This window comes from Chaetodon trifascialis, chromosome 17 (genome assembly GCF_039877785.1).
Source record: "Chaetodon trifascialis isolate fChaTrf1 chromosome 17, fChaTrf1.hap1, whole genome shotgun sequence".
In the NCBI taxonomy this organism is placed as follows: Eukaryota; Metazoa; Chordata; class Actinopteri; order Chaetodontiformes; family Chaetodontidae; genus Chaetodon; species Chaetodon trifascialis.
The window spans coordinates 5318894-5337070 of NC_092072.1; the positions used below are offsets into that span (position 1 = coordinate 5318894).

The following is an 18177-nucleotide window of genomic DNA, read 5'->3' on the forward strand; positions in this document are numbered from 1 at the left end:
AGCCCAATTCTTGTATTTCCATTCAACTCATTCGGCTGTTGCCATGTATTCCTCCATGTATTCCCCAACCCACTTCATTTCTTACACTATTCTAAATTTTCTAACCTTAAATTAGTAAATTAGTATTTCAGTATTTTGCCTTTTGTCTTTTGTTTCCTATTTTGTTTCTCCTCTTGTACAGCACTTAGCGTCAGTGCTTACGTAGCCTGTGAGCAAAGCGTAACTTCTGTTTTGAAAAGTGCCATAAATGGTGCTTGGGTGTTTCTGTATTCATATTATCTTTATGTAATTTTCTTAACCTCTTACAATTGTAATTTCACATTTATTTATCGTCACTACCACAGTTATACAGGGACTTTCACCTAAAGAGGGAAAGAGTGAAATTCAGTTGAAATACTCTGCCGCCATCTTTGGTATTTTACTGCCCCCTGCTGGGAGACCCCGTGCATTGTTAAATACGCCGACGCCAACCGCCGTTAAGCCCAAAGAAGAAGAACACATACATAAACGGAAATTGCGTCACATCCGGACAGATAGCGCAGTTGTTCGCACAGGGTGAAAAGCGAAGTTGAAGGTACGTGTAAATAATCCGCTGCCATCCACCTTAAAAATTTAATGTTAATAGTTTGTAACCTCGTGAGGTGTTATTAGAGGCGACGAGTTGTAATGAAATAGCTGTTTTGCTGAGGATTTTCTTTTTATAACTTGTTAAACCGGTGAAATGCAGGCGCTATACCCCCATTAGCCAACATGTTTGAGAGTTTTTAACAGCCATTATATCTTCTGTGTTGCTTACAGGCTGAATATCCGTGTGCAGCGTCCAGCATCAGGATGGAAAGGTAAGACTGCCTTTTCCTTTTTCAACGTTTTGTAAAATTGCAGCAGCGTTTCAACCCTCAGCCCGTGTCTGTGTGTTGGACTGGGTTGCGAAAAGCTCTGCATGTTGTTCACTCAGGAAACGACGTGCAAACACGTTCACCATGAAAGGCTTTCTTCAGTGTTAAACCGTTAACTGTGCAGACCTTTCCAGCGAGGCTCAGCCTGCTGTGGCTCTGGTCTTTCCTGTAGTGTCTGCTCGAGAGATGTGAGGCTGTTTGAGGCCCTGCTGTGACTCTTCATGGCGGGGTTATAGGTAAACCTCCGACAAAAGTACCCATTTAACGTTTTATTAATACTGAAGATTGAATGAATTCTGGGTACTATTTTCTAATGTTGCTTACAACCTGAAGTAGATTTGTTGAACAAAATTTCCTGTAAAGCACCAGGCCTGACATAAGCCAATAGACTCTGATGCCTTCATGACACCTTTAGGTGAATTTTACAGAAATGTCCAGTACTCAGTGTAAAGTGCTCTTTTACAGGACTGCAGAGGTGAAGCCGGGCCCTGCCGACCTCCGACCTCCTGACTGACATCTGCTGCTCAAGTGTGACTTTGTGTAATAAAAGGTTAGTTTTGCATTGTCATGTGATGTATTTGAAATACTACAACATTGTCTTGGAGCAATATATCTGACTGACTCACAGTGAACTCATTAGAGCTGCAGAGTGGTAATAAAACCGTATCCCAGGTCTGTCTTAATGAAACATCGTCCTATTGAACATTAGACCTGTTAAATGAGTGCAGACCTTTCCAGCGAGGCTCAGCCTGCTGTGGCTCTGGTCTTTCCTGTAGTGTCTGCTAGAGAGATGTGAGGCTGTTTGAGGCCCTGCTGTGACTCTTCATGGCAGGGTTATAGGTAAACCTCCGACACTGTATAACCAGACGAAATGCTTGTTACACTGCTCCAGTGTGGTTTATTAGATTATTGACTGAAGTCTGTTCTTTTGCTTTACAGGAGTGGAAAACTCAGCACTTCAAGAGGCATTTGGTTTCTGGGAAAAGGTACAGTTTACTGACAACACCAGTCAACCCTGGATTGTTAGGAACCAGTTTAATTTCACAAGTGATAAACTACTCTTATTTTTAGATTTAAGCTTTTTTTGTGGTTTGTCTTCTCATTCTCTTAATTTTCTCAAATGGTGCTGTCAGAATTCACCCAGTACTTCTTTGTTTAGTCCAGCTCACTGAAGTTATTTGATGATTTTGGACTCTTTCTGTGAACATAAATGTACAAAAAGTGTTGCAGAAGTGAAATATCTGTGAATTGCTGTGTTTCTCTTCTTTCGCAGGCTTCACCGGCCTCACAGTGAGAGTTTGCCAGTAGTCATTTGGATCAATGCTGTGGCTCCTCGTTGAAACCAGAGTACGGTGCAAACATCAGGGTTTGATGCGGGTGAGGATACAGTATTCCTCTAAGTCAGTCTGATGGTTATTCAAGTTTTGCAATGAGGAATTATTTAAATGTCTTCTTGTTCTGCAGATTTAACCTGAGAGCTGGAGAATGGGATCATCTGCTGAGGGAAAATAAGTCATATTTGGACATCGAACCTTGAGATAATTCCCAGTTTTGGCAGATGTGCAAACTTGTGCATCTGCAAAAAAGTCTGATTCTGTCATCGTTAAGAGGAATAATATCTGTGTCCAGTGTTTTAATAAGAACAGTAAGATTTATCTTAATGGTAAAACCATTTGTAAAAAAGGATTGACAAGAAAAATAAACATCACCCTGAACACATTTGCTGTGGTTGAAATTTGATTCGCAGTCAGAAAAACTACTTTCAGTTTATGGAAACAGAAATTTACACAGTAATGCCCCTGGATAATGATGGAACAAGAAATAAATTCATGCTACAGCTGGTTTCATATTTATGACCGACTGTGGTGATCGCTGCTCTTTTCTGCAGCACGTTGTCAATTGTGTAGTTGGTGTGTGTGTGTGTTGTGTGTGCAGTCCCTGGTGACTTTAGTGGTTTCACCAACAGTATTTCATTTTTTGTAAAACCAATCTGATAATGAAAACTGGGCTTGTAATAAGGATCTTTGCTTAAAAGACATTTGAAGACAGAAATATGAGCCAGTGGTACCTGCAAGAAAGAGTGTAATACTGGTAAAGATCCACGTGGGGGCAGTATTGTACCTTCTGATGTCTTCATGTAAACAGGAAACTTTCACCTGCAGTTTTTTATTCTCCATCTACGACCAATAAAAATTAGAATGTGACTTGATGGATGTTTTTACTGCAATCCAACAGACATCTACCTCACACCCAAGAATAAACATCTCTGTGGATTAAAGGGAAATTACAGCAAATCCAAATTCAACCATCTGATCAGTCAACAAACCTTTAACTGGCTCCGGTTAACGTCCCTCATCCAAAAGCCCCGAAGGTAAAACTATGGATTTTTCCCTACTGGAAACATGTCGAGAGTATTTGTTTCATTTTATTTTGGTTTGTTTCATTTAATTGTATTTTAATACGGAATGTAAAAGGTGTAAATCAGGAGCGGAAATGGCGTCATTACTTCCGGCATCAAAATATAAACAAGTCGTCAATCGTCCAGCAGAGAATTGTAAAGTAAATCTGTCAGATTTCAGTGTGAAGACTCGGTTTGCTTTGGTTTCGGTTTTTCTCTGCAAATGGAAACATTCGACTCTGGAGTTCACTCAGGGATGAAAAGTTCGTGGGATTTTTCCGACCAGAAAAGTTTGTGATTCCTGTCTCTGCTGCTTTTATCCAACACAAACCACACGGGCCTTTATTGTAATAGAAACCACATGATCTGCCAAACATCCAACAATTTACCTGAAACAGTCTTGACTTTCACTTTCGACGTCTTTGAACGCAGCCTTCAATATGACCAGGTAACCTTCACCTAACAAGCTCAAAGTGGACAGGTTGGAGTGTTACAGGTGTGTGTTTACCTTTGCTGCGACAGTGTGTCCGGCACCGACGTGAGGATGGAGAAACAGGGACGCATGGTGGAGGTTTTGGGGGTGCCAGATGTTTTACCAGCTGACAGGACCGCTGATAAACTCCAGATTTATTTCCTCTCAGCCAAACACGGAGGAGGGGAGGTGCTGAAGGCGCTGTACCCCTGTCATCAGCCCGGACAGGCTTTCATCACGTTTGAAGAGTCAGAGAGTGAGTTTCTGCACAGTTTCAACACGCATAAATTAATTTCTTCGCAGTGCATATTTCATTGTCTGTGGTCTTTGTCGCCCTCTAGTGGCCGTTAGTAGGAGTTGCAGCATGTTCTCCAGCAGTGCAGTTTCCCTGCAGTGATTTTTGATTATAAAATGTGTCCACTGTAGAGACGACTTACAATTATACACTTTGTTACATCATTCTCTACGAATCAAAGTTTTACATCCCTGGTTGAGCTGAATCATTTAATAAGTGGAGTTTTGTATTTGTGTCCACAGTTAGTACTCGAGTCTTGAGGAAGAACTCTCTCGTGTTGGAGGTGAATTGTCAGTGGTATTATTTAACAGTGAAAGCAGCTGACCATGCCGGGGTGACTGAACATTTATAGTTTCTGTCTTGTGTGAGGTCAGATTAAATAGTTCCCTCTTCAAAGCTCTTTGTGAGTCATTCTGTTGGTGTTTTCCTCTTCTTCTCAGATGGATTTCCCAGTGGAGGCGACAGTACATTTGAGCATTTTCCCCAATGAGACACAGGTGAGTCACATGGCTTTGCGTTGACAGATCTGAGTGGAGATCAAGTTCGTGTCAAGGGGTCATTTTTGAAATTTAGAGCAGTAAAGGCGTCTTCAGAGCCGCTTCTTAACTCGCAAACCAAAACCGACATCACGGCAAAGGCTTCCTCTGGGACCATTTCTGAATACTACACTGGAAACAGCTCTGATGGCAGCAGAAGCCGGTTGGCATCCCAAAACAAGCCTCTGCCTGCTTCTCCATCTTCACCCGCCTCCTCCTCATCTTGGGTGTCCAGCTCTTCCAACGGCCGTCCCACCTCTGCAGAGAACAGCGCCGCTTTTTCTCCAAGACCAGCCCAGCATGTCTCCGCCAAGGCAGAAAAAGAGTCCTTTGTCGTTGATGCAGATGTGTTTGGGTAAGCAGAGCGGCTCAGGAAAAAAGACGTTGACGGCATTCTGGACATCCACAGAGTTCAAGTGGAAGTGCATCCAGCTGGCGAGAGCTACACCGTCACCCTACACGGGAAGAGCGCAAGGACAGCTGGCAGTAAATTGTAGAGCCTCCTGAACGAGCTCAACAAGTCATTTCGCACACAGGAAGTTTCTCTGAAGGACCAAAACGATGAAGGCAAAGCTTTTTTAGAGAGAATTCAGAAAAACAGAGACATTTATAACTCAGTGCTTGCATGTTTGAAAAATGACAGACTTCACCTCATTGGACCTTCTGGTGAGTTAAAGCAGAGGCTCCTGGGGAGGCTGGTAGGACGGACAGGACAGACATTGGACAAAAATGCCAGGACGAGGAGCAGCTCTGTTCCACCAGTCAATCCAAAGAGCACAGGAAGAGACAGCAGCGCTGCCGCTAATCCAGCTGCTGCCGGAGCTGCAGGTTACTCTGCTTCAAAGTACCAGGATGAGAAACAGGAAGCTGTTGAGCCTCCGTCAGGATTCATCAGGAGAAGAACTCACTCTGCGTCCCGCCAAAGGAAACGTAGAAAGGGTTAAAGGCAACTTGCAAGACACAGATAACAAACATCCACCTCCTACATTACCCAAGAAAGGCCTGACACAATTACTAAAGTTTGATACAAAGGTTGTGGAAAAAACCTGAAATTTCTGAGGAAATGAGCAGTGAATTTATGTTCCTGCTATTATTTTCCTTATTGATTGGTTACTTGGTATTGTGTTGTAGAGCCTGATGGGAATTACAGTTTTTTGCTTTTTGTCTGAGAATTAGATCATCATTCATATGTCAGTACAGTAAATGTGCAGCTAAAGTGAGCAGCTGGTTAGCGATGATTGACGACTGGAAACAGGGACACATGTAGCCGCCTCTGTCCAAAGGTAACCAGCTCTGCCCACTAGCACCTCTAAAACTCTATATTTAACACATTATATCTATTTAAAAGTACAGTGAGGTTCCCATCTCATTAAACACAGATGCTTTGGGTTGGTGGCTCAGGTCAGGTGTGGTTTAACAATATACTATAGAAGCTAAAATTAGCCATTTTAGCCATGTAAATATATGGGTTTGGCTCTGATGTTTAGTGTTGACTCTCTTTAATAATTGCTAGTTGCTTGCACTGTAAATGTTGATGATCTGTAAATTATTCTACATATGACTGGATAAGAGCGTCAGCAAGCGTGATTTATGTAAATGAAAAACAGGAGAATCAATATGGAAATTAATGGGATGATTTGAAGGATCTTTGAGTGTTAATTAAATGTGATAATGAGATTTATTCCCTTTTCATCTCCATGTGTTTGTGCTCTGGGGCGACTCTGTTGATCTTGTTAACTGTAACACCTGAATGCAGCATTTATATGGAGGCAGTTGCAGATGTGAGAAGACGCATGAGCAGGAAGTGAAACGGTCTTTGACAGTCAACTGAACTCGTGCGAGAGAGGAAGTTTGGCTGATGAGGATCTAACAGACAAGTGCAGTTTCAGGAAGGGCAGCTGGATGTTTGACTGGAGTCTGTAGTTTTTGTACAGTATGAAACAAACTGTAGATTAAGCTCCAAAAAAGACCAGGCTGTCAAGAAACAGACAAGGTAGGTAGGTGTTATATTTTTGTCAGTCTGATGGTAAAGTCCCTTTAGTCATAATTTTCCAATCAAGACTGAATTAAATAGCCCGTTCAAACAGGGCTGCACTGGTGGCTGTACGTATGACTCAGAGGCCTTTCTGTGAACACTAACAACTCAAACACAGTCTGATGAGAAACGTCTTCTCTGCACAGCTTTCTGCTGTGGTTTCCCTCCGTTTGGTTCTGCCTGGTATCTGAAAAACACGACATCTGATGGACAGGAAGTTCTCAGGATGTCTGACAATAAATCAAAATCAGAATCAAAAAAGCTTTATTGCCAAGTACGATTTTACACATACAAGGAATTTGCTTTGGTGCAGTTGGCGCATGACACTTCTACTAAAAAATACTATTAAAAAGTAATAGTTGGGCCTTGTTGATAAGACTGACAGCAGACGGGAAAAAACTGTTGTGGGGTGAGGTTTTGGTCCTGATGGATCGCAGCCTCCTGCCATGGGGGAGCATCTCAAAGAGTTTGTGTCTGGGGTGGGAGGGATCAGCCACAATCTTTCCTGAATGCCTCAGGGTCCTTGAGACGTACAGGTCCTGAAGAGATGGGAGATTGCAGCCAATCACCTTCTCTGCAGACCGAATGGCACGCCTCAGTCTGTCCTTGGCAGTGGCAGCAGCGTACCAGATGGTGGACGGATGGATGGATGGATGGATGGATGGATGGATGGACGGACGGACGGACGGACGGACGGACGGATGGACGGACGGACGGATGGATGGATGGACTCAATGAGGGCTGTGTAGAAGTGCACCATCATTGTCTTTGGCAGATTGAATTTCTTCAGCTGCCGTAGGAAGTACATCCTGGGAGATGATAGTTCCCAGGAAGCAGAAAGACTCCACAGTGTCAAGAGTGGGGTCACAGAGGGTGATGGGGGCAGGTGAGGCTGAGTTCTTCCTATAGTCCACAATCATCTCCACTGTCTTTAGAGCGTTGAGCTCTAGGTTGTTCTGGTTGCAACAGGTCACCAGATGGTCAACCTCCCACCTGTAGGCGGACTTGTCTCCATCAGAGATGAGTCCGATGAGGGTGGTGTCATCTGCAAATATCATCTGCAAAATTATTGCAACTTGAGCATTTCATGATGACAACATTATTTTTTAACCAAAACATGGAAGCGTAAAGGTCAGTTGGAGGGTTAACTTAAAATTTTTGCCCAAATTACAAAAAACATCAAACTGTTGGATTGACGAAACAATCCCAAATCAAAGTCCAGCTTTCTCTGGAGCAGGTACGTCTGGGAAAAGGGACTATAAAAGTTTGAGTCACCCGGAGAGGCTGTATTATGTGTAGCTTGGAAATATGGGGCTCTGATTCTGATTTACTGTTTATTAGACCACAAATGAGAAAAGAATTAGCTAGCTTGTGTGCTATTTCCAGATGTGATTGGAGTGCAGATAAGAATTAACTACCTATCATAGCTAATGGGAATACAGACAGGAATTAGCTAGCTAGCATGCTATTTCTTAACTGTAGCCTATGGTCAGTGGTTTTCTGACAATGAGCAGTCAGAAATGTTAATTTTGAGGGACTATGAGTCAACAGTTTGAGCTAAGAGGTTGTATGTGTAGGAGGAAAATAGCGACATTTGATGAATTTACTGTTTGTCACACTAAAAGGAGACAAGAATTACGTAGCTAGCATTAACACAACAGCAGCTAAAGGGATGTGTGAATGCAGCTGTCCTGGCTATCATCATATGAAACCTGGACAAATAAAACCAAATGTACCTGTATGGCTAAATAAGGAGTTGATGTAAGAGAGAAAATGTTTTCCTGTAATTTGTAATGGAAAGAGTGACATAAACCAGTAGGAGTACTGTCCAGCATTAGTGAGGCTTGCATCCTGAAACTACCTTCTTGTATTTAAATATAAACCTTTTCATGCAAGAAGCTGCTTATCCTTATCGCAGATTCTATTCATGACACAGACAATGCAGACGTGGATTTTGCTCATCATGGAAAAAAATCCCATCTGAGTCATGAGCTGAGCTGTGTCACACAGCCTGAAAGATAAACACACGCTGCTGAAACATGTTGGAGTGCCGGCAGCTGACAATGAGGGAGAAAAACACATTACTTCAGGTCATCTTCATCTTCACACAATGCTGCGGGGTGTACAAATTGAATGTGGAAGTCATCACTTTGCTGACTTGAATCACTTTGTTCAGTCAAAGATTCGTAGTCACTGTTCATGCACAAGACTTCATCCATGGGACTGAATGAGCTTGATGGTTTTAACATGTTTGTGTTTTCAGTCCCTTGGCCTGGAGCAGCAAAGACAACACAGGAAACACGGGGGAATTTTCCTCTTTGTTATTTATTATTTTGATTGCTCTTCCTCTTGTTCTAAACTAAAGGCTAAAAGCTAAAGACAGCAGTTGGCCTTTGAGGATGGAATTAATTACTAGAAGTAATTGGAAAACTGTAACTAGGACTGGAAAATAGGTCGAAAGTTGAAATAACAATAGGTTTTCCCTTTTTTTCCCCAATTCTCCCAGTAAAATAATGTGGTAAACAACACACAGATTACACAAAAGTAGATAGAGAAAACACAACAGTTAGCCCGCCAGAATCAACTGTCTTCTTGTATTAGCAAAACATTAGCTGTGTAAGCTAATAGCTGCGATCAACAATGCAAAACAAGATTATGTACAGATAATGCTTCAACATTATCGGGAGAAAATATTGTCAATATTTACTTGGCCACAGATCTGACAAAATGGTGGATGTAAAAATGTCAGTTGCTGCTGTATCTATAGAACTGTACCAGTGGCGGTTGCTATAACAACAAAATGTTCAACTGAAACCATGAAGTAATGTCTTTTTTTTTTTTTTCCTTCTTATTTCCTGCCCCATTTACTGCCTCGTGACTCAGGGAACCAAAATGTGAGTCTTGAGTGGAAAAAGGGACAAAAAACTGCCTTGAAAAATTCTTGAAAAAGATCCTCGATGTCAAGAAAAAGTTAAAACGCTGTCAAAGAAGATTTAGAAATCAACCGTCTCTGCATTAGTCAGTATGCCCGTACTCTCTTCGTCACACACACCTACACACTTATATTTGTCTTACATGACAAACAGCACAGTTAAACCTTGTGGCTTAGAGTTTCTCAAGTTGCAGCTTGGCTCTGCTGCGAGATGGGAACCAACCACTGGTTGAGAGCAAACCCTGAGGGACACGATATGCTGCCAATGCCAAGTTAAGAAAGGAAATGCCACGATCCTTCCCAGGAGATAAGGCCATATTCTACCCTCAAATTTGCAAGGTTAAGTGCTCTCGTCTGGCAGTGTGACAGATGTGGGTTCCTGTTTCTGGGAAGAAAAGATACACGAAAACACAAAAAAATGAGGGTGAAAAGCGAGGACGTGAAGCCTCGTAGCGAGAGTCACGCTCTGTTTAGTGACAGTTTTGAAATTTGGAGGCAGGAAGACAGAGATGGAGGAGGATGCAGAAGTGGTATGAGCTTTTAAAGATAGCCTCCTGCTATTTATATAGATCTGCATGAGGGCATGGGCTGACTGACAGGATGACGTGCTGTAGCTTGTAGACCACAGCTCTCTGTGACTTGACAAAGCACACCCTAGAATTCACCATAGAGCTCGCCACGCCCACAGCAGACTGTCTACACACTACCGGGCCCCTGAAGTCGACCATACTTCTCTTTCTTCTTCCTTTCGCTGCTCTCTGTTCCTCTGCGTCTTGTCCGCCTTTTGTTTTTAGTGGGTTTGGTGAATACAGACAGGGATGGCGGAGCTGGAGGGCCTGGAGTTTGGGAAGTCAGACTTTGTGCTCCTGGATGAGGTGACGATGGAGCAGTTTATGGAGAATCTGAAGCTGAGGTAAGGCCTGTTAGAGGGGAGGAAGGGAGGGCAAGAGGGTGGAAGCAGCCGGGTGTCAGAGATGCAAAGGATAACTCTTCGTACTCACCCGATATATGAGGGAAACTACACCTTTCTTCAAGTCTTTCCTCAGTTTGCTACAAAATATGTTGAAATGAATGAGTGTAAAATAAGATTCATGTGTATATTGTTGTCTCCTCCATTCACACACTTACAGACTGTTGCAATATACTACAAAATCCTCATGTTGCCATTATCTTAACAACTTCTCTCAAGTTAGAGGCTAATAGAGGACACAAAGATGGATGAAATGAGCGTGACTGGCTTCTGCCTTGCCGCGTTCAGTTATGAACTTGTGGTTAATTTGATCATCACCACACTACATGCCGGCTGTCATGAGCTATAAGCAGCACATGTCCTGTTACCAATAAAACAGCTCGCCTCGCCAAACCTGTCTAACTTAACCTATAAATGTAACTTACGATTATTTCATTTCTTGTCTTGTGACCTTTGTGCTCTTTAGGTGTGCGATGGTCTGAGATTTTTCCCCTGTCTCTGAGTCCAGACAGTGTTTCTCTATCTCGATCATTGTCTCACTTCCTCAGTGTCTTTGGCAGGGGCATCATGTCCCGAGTTCAGACTGTGAGAAATCACACAGTTTTCAGTCATCCAGCAGAGGCACCAAAATGTCAAACAATATCAAATGAGCTCTAGATTTGGAGAAAACAACTCACGTGTTCTCAGTTGACGTGAGCACAGCAGATGGATCTAAATGAACATTTTTCACATAGTTGCTCTGGCTTAGTGTCTGTCTGTCATCAATGGTTGGCAAATAATGTATCTCGTGTTTCATCACACAGCTTGATCAGACTTGTCTGGTGGCAAAGCACGAGCAGGCTGTAAAGTTTGTGCTGAGCCTGCTTTATTGATTTGCTGAACTTTTCACATCTTTTTTTGACTTCAGGTGTTTGCACTTTCAGACTTCTGCAGCTGCATTTCTATTTTGCATTTGCACTGTTGTCTGTGACTTGTTAGTATTAGGCTGGGGATCACCACTAGGGCTGTGTGATATGACCAAAATCACAACACAATACAGCACATTTTCTGTAAATTCAATGAATAGCTTATATAAAATGACCACATGGAAAGGCCTGTTTCTTACATTTTGAATCATATATTCAACAATTTAACGGTATTTGCAAATCTGTGCAAATTTCCTTCCCTCATCCGTACCATGCAGAAGAATGCATAGCCAAATCATTGCATAATATGAAACTATAGTTCATTTTATATAATCACAGTTATCGTCGTATCACACAGCCCTAATCACTCCTGCTGTCAAGATCAGTATTTTCCTCTTATGTAGGGTCTCTGTCCCCAGGAAAGTAGTGACCAGGTTTGTGGACAGTGTTTGTGGTTTGTGTCTTAAACTGTAAAACCACAAGAGATGAAGACTTGTCTGATAAACCAAATATGTTTTTGTTAACCGAAGATTCATTTACTGACACCTTTAAGGTAAAGTTCACTACAGGATTTGTGCTCTTTGAGTTCCTTCTAACTCATGTCTGATATAGTCTCACATGGTCTCAGTGTCCTGTTACTTGATTGGTCAGTGTATTACCAGGAAGGAGACTTGCCTGACTTCCCTATTTTTTGGCACCGAACCCAATTTTGAGTCAGAGGAAATCTAAAATTTACTGTGCCAGTGCCAGAGCAATAATATATTAGCCATGTGTATATATAAATATATATATTGCCTTCCTTATTGTAATTGGACAACTACATACCCATGGAAAATCGGGATGAGTTTACAATTGTTACTGATATGTCCAGGGGTGGATGAAGTTTTTAATATTCCTTTGTGTTAATAAAAACTCAAAATGATGTAAAAGTGATGCTTAAGTACTTAGTAGTTATGATATATTGTTAATCCAGACCCATTGTCACTGATGACCTCCTCTGAACACAAACATCTTAAGTTAAATACTCTGGTCATACGATGTTTCCTGACTTTATTACCTGACAAGAACCATGTGAATAATCAGACAACAGACCAACTGCGTCCCATAAATTCAGGAATAACACTCTCATGTGTCTGAGCTGCATTTGGAGGAACCTTTGAAATCGTTATGATGCACGTTACCCAACCCACTTGCGACACTGACTGTCTAGAAAACTATATGTGCAACAAAGCAGTGTTTCATTTAGCTCCATTAACCCTGGTGACACCTCAGTTTTACCCCTCCCAGCTCAAGAAACCTATAAGAGTTTACACAAGGCTGTGACGCCCTTTGAACCACAAGTTTCATTTCCTGGTTTCAGTGCACACACACTTGTGTCACTTCCTGTCAGCTATGTATGACATAAAGGTGCATGATCTTCTGTGGAACTTTTCACTTAGGGTTTTTTCATGGGTGGGGTGAAAATGTCATGGCAAAATGTGGCTAAACCAGGGCCAGTTCTATATTTTTCTAAGTCAGGGGCCACAAAGGGGAAATACTTCACACACCAGGGCCTGCTATTATGCAGGGCTCTGAGGGGATGTAAGAATATTTCAGTATTAGACACTTCATTCTGCTTTCTGGTGACTTTTCATGCATGTAAATAACAACAGAATCTACCCAAGAGCAAAAGGCCAACACAAAATTCAGGTGCTAGACAACAATGTGATCTATTAGAGAGGACAAGGAGTACTAGTCCTCTCAGTCCTGAAGAGTCCTCAAGCTTTATCTACATGTTGAAACATTTGCTGGCTTGACGAGCTTATAACGAACACTAGATAACATGCTTAGCTTTGCATGCTAGTGCTAGCAAGCTAACACTGATGAGCTATGAAGTGATCTGAAGCAAACTGTAGGGGCCAATCAGATTTTAGCTGAGGCCAGTGGCCCATGTCATTGGCTAAACAGCTCTTTGCCCCCTGAAATGAATGAACAAATAAATTGCTTATTTTCGTGCTATCCCACATCTAGGCTACACTTGTAGATCTAATATATCTACAAGTTTACAGACATAACTAATACCTCTACGTGTGTTTGAAGCATGCCATCAGTATGAATTTCTTTTAATTGGACAGGTTTGAGAAAGGCCGCATCTACACCTACATTGGAGAAGTAGTCGTCTCTGTTAACCCATACAGGCAGATGGACATCTACGGCAAAGACACCATTGATGCGTACCGGGGCCGGGAGCTCTATGAGAACCCTCCTCACCTGTATGCAGTGTCTGATGCTGCCTATAAGGCCATGAAGAGACGGGCCAAAGATACCTGCATCGTCATATCAGGTTTGTCTCTTTCACACTCTGCAGCAGCCTAAACCTCATGAGCCACAGTCCTGCAAAGTGTGAACTCACTGCTGTGCATCCTGAGGCGGTCGCTTCTCTTCTTTGTGGAATGATTCCACACGGCTTTATGTTTGCCTTGAAATAACGGTATTTACACAGGATCTGGAAACAAAACTGCTGCTGGAGATGGATCCTTGCCTCTGCTAATCGGACTGTATGTGGCACCTGAAGAAAAGTTGTTGTTACCAAGATCAAGAGTTTATCCTCTGTACTGTGGCTGCGCATCTTTCTGGGCTCTGGTATACTGTCAGACTCCACTCAGCAGCCACTGTTTTAGGGACTGCAACTGACATTTAAGTACATTGTCAATTAACAGATGTTCTCCATTAGTTGATAGTTTGGTCAGTAAAATAGCAAGGAAAAATACATTGGGCCTGAGGTGAAGTCTTAAAATGTCTTGTTCAGTCAAAAAGACAAATAAATTTAATTTTGGAGAATCAGTGACATCTTTTCAAACGGTTCTCAGGAATATTAATTTTCATTAATGATTTATGATACAGCATATCTTATCGGTTTCATTATTAGCCCTTTCATTATTCTTATTCTTATTCTTATTATTATTGGTGTTTTAATCTATTTTATTTTTGAATTATTTTTGAATTATCTGGTTATATTTGCCACATTACAGCCCTGAAATGTTTTTAAGCACGTAACCTTTTTTTTTTAGAAAAGTGCTGTATAAATAAAGTTATCGTCATTAATCAAACCTCAGCATTAGCTTTAGCTGGGTGAACCTCATCAGGCTCCGCAGGTTTTAGCTTGGCGTTACAATGCTAACATTTAGCAGTTTCAGTTAGCATGATAGCCTACTCAACGTTTAGCATGTTAGCATTGAGGTCATTATGCTAGCATTAGCCTAATGTCAACGATCGCGTTAGCGGGGGCTAACGGGCAATCTGTTATTTCTTAACTGAAGCGGATAAGTGGAATCGTCTTCCAGAGGCGTGAATGTTCGTTATTTACCGAACAACCTAGCTACCAAGGTGTCACCATATTTTACTCTTTACCAAAGTTTAAAACCCACAGCAACTTCGCTAAAGTCTGGCCGTAAGGTTTTTTCTAGCCGCGGTAGCTAACATCATGTTAGCCAAGTCAGCCGTGATGGAGACCTCTCAGGTACTCTCCCACCGTACAGGCGTCTGTCTTAATGCTAAGGTTGCTATTTGAATGTTTAGCCAATTTGGGCGTTTGTTGTTTTTGTCACATTACCTTGATTAGCGTTTGGATGAGTGGGCCAGTACTTAAAAATAATCATTAAAAAGTCACACTAACTTTACTGCTAACATTAATCATTAACAGGTGAAAGCAAAGCAGACCCTGAAGTAATTCGAATCAGTTTTTGGTTCATGATGTGAATACTGTTTCACTGTGCAGTAAATACAATTTAGGGACAAATACTACATATTATTACAAAAAAATCACATCAGTGGCCTGTGACGCTGCTTGTAAATCCACTAACACTAAAGCACAATATTTGCTTTATCATTTATTGTGCATTGTTAACAAAAAAAATCTGTCATAAGACACTCAAGGCTCAAATACCACCTTTATTCAAGAAATAAAGTCTAGAGTCTGTTCATCAGTGTTGTGATCTCTCTCTGTGTTTCATATTTCAGGTGAAAGTGGGGCAGGAAAAACAGAAGCGAGTAAATACATCATGCAGTACATTGCAGCCATCACAAACCCAAGCCAGAGGGCGGAGGTTGAGAGGTGAGTGGTGCTGAGGCTGATTGAAGGCATTACAACACAGAATCAGATGGGTTTGATTCTCAAATCCAGAACAAACATACAACTTTCTTCTCCTCCAACTTTATTTCCACCTCCCTGATGGCTGTGTCTAAAATGTTTCTTCGATGGTCACCACGATGCGATAAATCAAGCGTGAAGAATGTGCTGCTCAAATCCAACTGCGTGCTGGAGGCCTTTGGGAACGCCAAGACAAATCGCAACGACAACTCCAGCCGCTTCGGCAAGTACATGGACATCAACTTCAACTTCAATGGAGATCCCACCGGAGGACACATCAACAACTACCTGCTGGAGAAGGTGAGGCGGGGGTGGGGAAGGATGATGGAGGGGCGCTGACTGCAGACAGGAGACCTGCCACAAAGACATAGGGGTTACATGCTCTGTTTAGACATAGTGAGACTTCTTTAGGAAAGTACAGAAAAGTTCTTCTCATTTAGTTTTTAAATTACATCTTCTCTCCTGCACATGAATGTTTCATGAGGTGATGACAGAGAGGTGTGAGGGAACATCCATGAATAGATGTGTCTGCGCTGCTGTGTGTTAATGAATGGCTCACCTGGGGCTACTTGATGCTGCTGTATTTATCCGCTCCGTTAAACAACCGTCTGGCACTCTGAGCCGGTGAGAGCCATGGTGCCATGATTCATGTTCAGAGGGCAGAATTAACCACACTTCTTCTAAGCCGTCATGTCTCTCATCAGCAGTGAAAGAGATGCCGCTGTACTCACACAGTTGGCAATCAGTTTTGTTTGAGTGTTTGTCTTGAAGAAAAAACTTTTGTACTTAAACACTGCTGGAAAAACAGCTGGTGGGGATTTTATCGCTTGGATTTTTCATTATTTCTGCAGAAAAGCGGGTGGTCCATCCTTGACCTCATGGTGTTACTTTTTGGCATTTTGAGTGCAGCTCCAGTGGAGATCTGATGCGTCTCATACCAGCACTGCATGGTGCTGGTGTCAATCCCTCAAAATCAGAGAGCACAGACCTTCTTTTTCGATGTGCGATTCCTCACCAGAGCTCAGCAGCCATCCAGGGAAAAATCTATCTTTGACACATGAAAGTGACACGTGACACGCTGCTCTTCAGCTCTGAGTGTTACTTTTTCTTTTGGACTAGAAAACTTGCTTTGACCTCTTTACAGCTCTGTCATCCGTCTGTTGTTCCCTCAGAAAGTCACACATCTAATTGTCCACTCTGAGAATGCTGCTAACTACTTTCATTTAGCTCAATATAAATTCGGTCTGTTTCAGTTACTAAATTACCTGCTCTGCTGTCACAACCCAGTGAAGTCTGGGCAAAGCTAACGTTCATTCTTTTGGGGTTGTTGAAAGCAATGTTTAGAAAGACTAAAGTTAGAAACAGACAACACAGGTTGGTCAACAGGTACAACAAAAGTAACTCCTGGAACACATTCGTTATCACAGAATCACAGTGAAATCATGTCTGAAGATGGATGTTTGGTTCACTGCTGTTATCTCTTTTCATGTTCAAGTCCAGGGTGGTCCAGCAGCAGGAAGGGGAGAGGAACTTCCACTCGTTTTACCAGGTAAACTCCAGTTCAGTGCTTCCTAAACAAGGATCCAATCGCATTGGACCTGGATGCGCCTCATGTTTGTTATGTGGTTAACAGATACTGCGTGGAGGCTCAGATGAGATGCTGGCGGCGTTACATCTACAGAATGATCCAGCTGTTTATGTGTATACGAGAGAAGGAGCTGCAGCTGCTGTGAGTCTGTCACCTTTTTGATAAAGCGCTAAGACAAAATGAGCTATTAAAAATAAAAAATCCAGATTTTTGCAATTTGTCTGCATTTAAGAAACATAACACAATACAATGTAATCATGAACTTCAGCTCAATGTTTGGTTTTTTTTGGACTGATCAACTGGCAAAACCTTGTCTTATACGAAATCCTTGTTTTCAGACCTCCAACAATGATCGATCGAGCCACAAAGCGGTGCTGAGTGCTCTGGAGGTGATCGGCTTCTCACAAGAGGAGATTAACTCTGTTTATCAGATCCTGGCCTCCATTCTTCTGTTGGTAAGTTATATCATGGATTAATAGACGTAGGAAAAGTTGAAGTATGTATTAAAATGTTATGAAAATATGTTCTTTCCCACCTGCGTATATTAGATTTTCCATCAGAGTAATCTGTCTTTCTTGGTGAGATCCTGGCTGTGTAATGAACAGTAATGCTCTGTTTTTCAGGGTAATATGCAGTTTGAGAGTGACGGTGAGAGCGTTCAGATCCTGGGACAGGACGCCGTCAACCACATCTCTGAGCTGACGGACACGGATCCAGACAGCGTCAGTAAGACCCTTCTGTACCGCACTGTGGCCACCGGGGGCGGCGAGGTCATCGAGAAGGGACACACGGAGCAGGAGGCCTGCTTTGGACGGGACGCTTTCGCCAAGGTGCTGCTTACTTGCTCTGTGTGTTTATTTAGTGCACTCACACAGCCCGCTTTCTTTTGACAAAGCAGGATGATTAATGTTTTTACAGCTTCCCGAGGATAAGAAAATGATGTTAACATCATCACTCTAACACGCTTTTCTTTTATCTAGTTTTCACACTTGTCAAAGTGTGTTTATCTCTGGCTCTGTGT

At 42.2% G+C, this 18177-nt stretch overlaps 1 protein-coding gene, 2 long non-coding RNA genes and 2 other non-coding genes across 5 annotated transcripts in view; all 5 read left to right on the forward strand.

Moving 5' to 3' along the window:
* The first annotated feature begins 531 nt into the window (after nt 1-531).
* On the forward strand, nt 532-1469 carry LOC139346184 (uncharacterized). Its single transcript, XR_011603235.1, has 3 exons — nt 532-574; nt 799-839; nt 1362-1469. It is a non-coding gene; the product is annotated as an uncharacterized lncRNA (long non-coding RNA).
* LOC139346441 (small nucleolar RNA SNORA9) lies at nt 1015-1149 on the forward strand. The gene has a single exon (XR_011603267.1). It is a non-coding gene; the product is annotated as a small nucleolar RNA SNORA9 (small nucleolar RNA).
* A 149-nt stretch (nt 1470-1618) lies between the features above and the next one.
* Nucleotides 1619-1753, forward strand: LOC139346440 (small nucleolar RNA SNORA9). The gene has a single exon (XR_011603266.1). It is a non-coding gene; the product is annotated as a small nucleolar RNA SNORA9 (small nucleolar RNA).
* Nucleotides 1754-3744: 1991 nt separating this feature from the next.
* LOC139346291 (uncharacterized) lies at nt 3745-4688 on the forward strand. Its single transcript, XR_011603241.1, has 3 exons — nt 3745-4022; nt 4304-4395; nt 4502-4688. It is a non-coding gene; the product is annotated as an uncharacterized lncRNA (long non-coding RNA).
* A 5597-nt stretch (nt 4689-10285) lies between these two features.
* Nucleotides 10286-18177, forward strand: part of myo1g (myosin IG) — a 38484-nt gene continuing 30592 nt past the window's right edge. Inside the window, exons 1-8 of the mRNA XM_070985356.1 lie at nt 10286-10477; nt 13554-13762; nt 15439-15532; nt 15703-15868; nt 17064-17117; nt 17202-17297; nt 17495-17611; nt 17780-17986. Of these exons, the coding sequence (XP_070841457.1) occupies nt 10383-10477; nt 13554-13762; nt 15439-15532; nt 15703-15868; nt 17064-17117; nt 17202-17297; nt 17495-17611; nt 17780-17986 (1038 nt within the window). The 5' untranslated portion in view covers nt 10286-10382. The remainder of the gene's footprint in view (nt 10478-13553; nt 13763-15438; nt 15533-15702; nt 15869-17063; nt 17118-17201; nt 17298-17494; nt 17612-17779; nt 17987-18177) is intronic.